The 5,786-nt window shown below is 41.7% G+C and overlaps 1 protein-coding gene across 2 annotated transcripts in view; it reads left to right on the forward strand.

The window, feature by feature from the left end:
- LOC112117667 (mitochondrial ornithine transporter 1) overlaps nt 1–5,255 on the forward strand; it is a 16,970-nt gene extending 11,715 nt beyond the window's left edge. For both annotated transcript variants that reach the window (XM_026653660.2, XM_026653661.2), the window contains exons 4-6: nt 1,364–1,533; nt 3,407–3,565; nt 4,525–5,255. In XM_026653660.2, the coding sequence (XP_026509445.1) occupies nt 1,364–1,533; nt 3,407–3,565; nt 4,525–4,649 (454 nt within the window). In that variant the 3' untranslated portion in view covers nt 4,650–5,255. The remainder of the gene's footprint in view (nt 1–1,363; nt 1,534–3,406; nt 3,566–4,524) is intronic.
- Nucleotides 5,256–5,786: the final 531 nt, after the last annotated feature.

Genomic DNA, 5,786 nt, shown 5'->3' on the forward strand with positions numbered 1-5,786 from the left:
CCCCCCCCCCCACATTCCCACCTGCACCCCTCGCACCAAATGGGAGCTGCCCAGGTAAGTGCCCCACACCCAGACCTCCTGCCCCAACCCTGAGCACCCTCCCTCATTCTAGCTCCTGGCCAGACTCTTCACCCCCAGCCCTGTGCTCTGTGCACTCCCACCCTCAGCTCATTGCAGAGAGAGGAAGAGAATGGGCCAGAACCAGGGAGAAGGTAGGTACCCACTGTCTGTGGGCAGAGCCACTCAGCCCACTGCCGGTCTGGGGTCCCAGCCACCGGCTCCGCACAGCCCGCTGCCGGTCTGGGGTTCTGGCTGCTGGACCCTTGCCAGCCGGGGTCCCGGCCGCAGGCCCCGCTCAGCCCGCTGCTGGCCTAGGTGAACAGAACCCCAGACCAGCAGTGGGCTGAGCGGGCCGGCGGCGTAAGATCAACATTTTAATTTAATTTTAAATGAAGCTTCTTAAACATTTTGAAAACTTTGTTTATTTTACAATACAACAATAGTTTAGTTATATAATATATAGACTTATAGAGAGAGACCTTCTAAAAACATTAAAATGTATTACCGGCACGCAAAACCTTAACCCGGTCTAGCTTGTACTGTGCTATTAATTGCACAAAGGGTGTGCTACTGACTGTCAAAATACATTCCTGGGGAATACTAACTTAGGGTATGTCTTCACTGCAGAGTTAACGTAGGCGGTTACTCAAGTGTTTCCCTTAACTCCCCTACCTCCTTCCCTCCCTCTGTCCACTCAAACAGCCCCCTGACCTGAGTTTAGTGGTGCTTTCTAGCTGGTTCATGTGGGGCTGTAGGCTAAAACCCAAGTGAGGCTTTCACTCAGGCTAGTAACCTGCTCGCTTTGCAATGAGGATATGTGCTAAGTCACTTGAGTGGCAGTAGTCCTCCACTCCATTCCCACAATTCCCTGTGTGGTGCTCAGAAGGACAGACAAGTTCTCCCACAATTCACTGGGAAAGAATCAGAGCAGCTCAGCTTACTGCAGCATAAAGAACCATGAGGATGCTAGAACCAGGGTAGGGCTTTGTAGTGTGGCTGCTCACACCTGAGCTAGACTAACCCAGGTGCTCACACTTGGGTGCCAATCACCTGGGTTAACCCTGTAGCGAAGACATACCCTTAATTGCTATCCCTGCTCCTATCTGAGGTCTGTGGAAAAAACAAATGATTGGAGCTAGGAATTCCTCAGTTCTAATTCTTGCCTTGCAATTGATTCAAAATTTGGCCTCTATTTCCCCATCTGTAAAATGGAGGTAATGTTTAAGGTACTTACTCATAGGATGTTGCAGATCAATATGTGTAAAGTGCTAAGTATCGTTAATTGTTTCAACCCCTCTATCAGTACAGTTTGGTCAGTAGTGAAAAGTGTTATTCAAAAGGATGGCCCACTCGGGTTCTACCATGGTCTGTCAAGCACTTTACTTCGGGAAGTCCCAGGTTATTTCTTCTTCTTTGGAGGCTATGAACTGAGTCGGACATTTTTTGCAGCGGAGAGACCAAAAGATCAACTAGGTATGTGCCAGCTTGTGGGTATGTGGAAAAGGTAGTCTCTCACTACAGAAAGTAGCATACTTCTACTCTCAAAATCTCTCCTGCAATGCTAATTATACCTTATGCACTTGCTGTATATCTGCAGGCAAAAAATTGTGGTCCTGTAGAATAGCGATGTGGGAGCAAAACCAACACTATTCCTGTTTATGGGTGGTAAAGAACTGCTCACGCCAACCATTTTCAGATTTGTCATGCATCATCTTGCTTTTGTACACTTATTTAGCTGATGTATGAGTTACCTGATCAGGAGAGGATAATTGTGCAAAAACTGTTGAATGTTCAACACTCCACAATGCACCACCGAACTGTTTATTGCAACAAAGTTGTTCACTAGTTGTGCATCTTTTAAGTGATTTGAAACTTTCCCTTTGCACGGTGTTCAGTGCGTGTCACAGATGTTTCTCTCTCTCTCACACACCCACCACTGCATTAAAAGAACATTAATGTTGCAAAGTCAAGCACTCAAAAGTTAGGAAATGGCAGAATTGTCTGTGCAACATTACATTTGGTTTCTAGAAAAAAATAAGCTTGAGGTAGACACTGGGTATTTAAAACTTTAGCCCAAACAGTTTGGCAAATTATAAGCAACTGAAAACAGAGTCTTATAATGGGAAATGTTGGGCAACCTCAATAATAGGCAGTTCTGCCAGTTCTATTTATAGTATGTAAGGGCTATCTGGTTGTTTAGGATTCAGATGTTAGTATTGCAGAATGTGAAATGTAATATTCTGTATCATTCCAGTATGAACACAAACTCTTGGAACTCTTGCATTCCTTATTTTGGACAAATGCTCTTTCCATGCTCTGAAGTGTCAGCCTCTGTTTGCCAGAAGCTAGGAATGGATGACAGAGGATGGATCACTTGAGGATTACCCTTCTGTTCATTCCCTCTGGGGCACCTGGCATTGGCCACTGTCGGAGGACAGGATACTGAGCTAGTTGGACCTTTGGTCTGACCCAGTATGGCTGGTCTCATGTTCTAACTTCATATGCACTTTCAAGGAGGGATATTGAAGATAGGAAACCATTGGGTCTCTCTGGCTATTAAAATGCAAGATACCAGCCTTTGAAGGGACTTGGCATCAGTAGTTTGCTTTTTAGTAGTTAAAAGTGCTTGCTTTTTCTAGCTACTATTGTTATCAAATTTTCATAAAAATCTGATCATAAAAGCAAAATGTGGTTGCATTCTGAAAGTTGACTGGGTTTGTAACAATGCTGTCTCACTCAGTAGACACTCCCCTGTGTATATTCAGAGTCATAACTGCTGGCTTTACTCAAGAAATTTTTACAACCTTTTTACTTGTGATAGCGCTGCAGAGCCAATCCAGCAATGGCAGCAGGAGTGAGATATTTTGTCTTAAGTATTAATTAAATTCTGACACCTTTTTTTTTTTTTTTTCTTGTCATGGCCTGAACCATACATTCCAGGGTGAACTTCAAGGCCTGGCAGGCGAGTTGCACTTCTGAAATAAGAATATTTAAATTTAGAAGGCAGTGAGAGAGCATAAAGGTATCTCTTTCCCTATGTTACAAAATATTTTAAAGAAACCTGCTTTCCTAAACCAGACTTTGTGTTGAAGGTTTGTCTACGTAGTAAAATCTTTAAACTCTTATTCTAAATGTGCTCGTGGAAGTAGGAGGCTGGACTCCTTAGAAATCCACAACCACTTTATTTAATCTTATACCTATGATACAGTGCAAGCTTATCACACAGAAAAACTGCCACCTCCTCAAACTCTGTGCATTCCTTGTTTTCACATTACTCTAAAATAGAACACCATAAAATTTGGGGGGTAGTTTGCACAGTGTATAAAAGCTTATTTCATGTTTTTAGGGCCTATTCCTTTGATGGTGAGTGGTGGTTTTGGAGGCATCTGCTTGTGGATTGCTGTTTATCCTGTGGACTGTGTCAAATCTAGAATTCAGGTTCTTTCCATGTCTGGAAAACAGGCAGGCTTCATGGGAACATTTGCAAATATTTTGCGAAATGAAGGTAAGCATGTCCAATACAAACTGAACCTGCAGGCTCATATGTGAAAACTTTTTACTCCAGTATGGAAAATCTATTCTGAAACCTAGTCTAAGAAGTTACGGGAAATTAATTACGCTACTTCCTTTTCTGTAGACCACAAATTACTATTCTTGTGAAATTCTCCCATCGCCACCTTTAGAGACCCGCAAAATGATGCTTCTAAAAAATCTTGATGCTAACAATAATACAGAAACTAGTTTCACAGATTCAGGCTTAATGCATCTACTACACTCAATTGTACTTCAGAGGGCAATCACTTAGTACTTACTGTAGTATCTTACCTGTTAAAGACAGATGAGTAAATGCACCCTACTGCCCTGCAATGGCTAACTTGTAATTTAAACATTGAAACTCCAAGCAGGTACTAGAAATAGATTCGCCACAAATTTGATTTATCTCTGTTTGAAGAATTTATAAGAAACAGTAACTTATACATTTATAAAAGATGCTCAGTTGACTAGGAAAGTAGAAATTGCCATACTGGATCAGATCCAAGGTCCCTCAGGTCCAGGATAGTGTATCTGACAGTGACTAGCACCAGATGCTTCAGAGAAAGGTATTAGAATCCTGCAGCAGGAAGATGTGGGGCCAGCTGTCCCCCACATTAGGTCTTTTCTGAATCTCCAATAGTTAGATGGCCTGAAGCCCAAGGTTTAATATCCCTTCCAAAATTTTATTACGACGACTCTGGATATTTATCCATATAGATGTCCAGTCTCCTCTTGAATCTTGAGTTGTTGGCCTCAACAGTGTCCTGTCTCAATGAGTTCTACTCTCTGCTTCCTGATTCTTCTAATTAGTATCATTATTTTAAGTTCCTCTGCATGACTTCTAGAGAGTAGAACACCAGAACTATTGCTGGTTAGTCTTTTAAAAGTTTAACGTGCACATTTCTAATCAGTTCATGTTTCATTTTGCAGGAGTATTTGCCTTGTATTCTGGACTAAAGCCTACTTTGATTCGTGCATTCCCAGCCAATGGTGCACTGTTCCTTGCCTATGAGTACAGCCGCAAGATGATGATGGAACAGGTTGACACGTACTGAAATCTTCCAGCAGCAGGTTTAGGTCAACCTTTTTAAAAAGAACTGTAGGGCTTGAATGGGTACAAAATCAATAGCATGACATCAGAGAAAGTCAGTCAATTTAGGATTTAAAAAAAAATCTTTTTAAAGTAAATGGATTTTGTAGACCTTGTGTGTGTTTTTACAGGATTTTTTTTTTTTTAAGGGAGGATGGAGACGTTAATGTTCTTTCCACCTATTGTGCTGCTCAAGAGATTTAATTATGTTGCCCTGATGGAAGCGGTACTCAGTGTAAAGGGTAGTGATCTTTCAGTTAAGAGAGTTAATCTCAAATTTTAAAAAATCTAGTTCTGGAACAGCCATGGTACAAGAAGTCTGAATTTCCCTTTTTCACTGTTAGCAAACACAACTGACTCAAGGCCACACGGCACTGGTGCATTAGTAAAGTAGTGCTTCTCTTTTCATTATCCATTTTAGGGCTTGTCTACACAGGGAGTGACTCTTGAATAGTTTAGTCTGTGGATGGTCTTATTCTGGAATAAATCTCATTCCAAATTATTTTAATTCACTTTAGACAGCCTATTAGGAATAGTTAATCTGCTCTAAATTCACACCGTATGTTATTCTGGATTCACTTTCATGTGTAGGTGAGCCCTTAGAGAGAGTATTCAATGGAAACAGCAAGCTGCTTGCATGTTATAGCTGTTTCACCTCTTTGTAAGAGAGTGTTCAAGTACTTCAAGAAACAGTAATCTAATACACAAGGAAAGGTAGAAGGGGGAGGTTTAGTTTCCTGAAGTATTTAGTTTAAGCAATGCATGGCTAATACACTGTTTTAATAGTGTTAAAATGGTACAAATTCATAAACTCTGCCTTCAATAGTTTCACCAATAATGTGAAAACATTAAAGTCACTGGAGCAGATTAGGTCTTGCAAACCTAATACCTCATTTCTCTCTTCCCCCCCCCTCCCCCCGCCGCCTTCTTCCCCTGCCAACCCCCATCCCTTTCAGTTTTAACTGCTGTCTCTAGGTAGCCTCCTTCTATAGGTTTGCAAGCAGGGTATGTCCGGTACTAGCTACCATCTTTGACGCTTTTAGGAAAGGGTCTACTTGTAGATGTCTGATACAGTGATTCTCAAACAGAGGTACATACATGT

This window comes from Terrapene carolina, unplaced genomic scaffold (assembly GCF_002925995.2).
Source record: "Terrapene carolina triunguis isolate 2854851 unplaced genomic scaffold, T_m_triunguis-2.0 Scaffold142, whole genome shotgun sequence".
NCBI classification, from domain to species: Eukaryota; Metazoa; Chordata; order Testudines; family Emydidae; genus Terrapene; species Terrapene triunguis.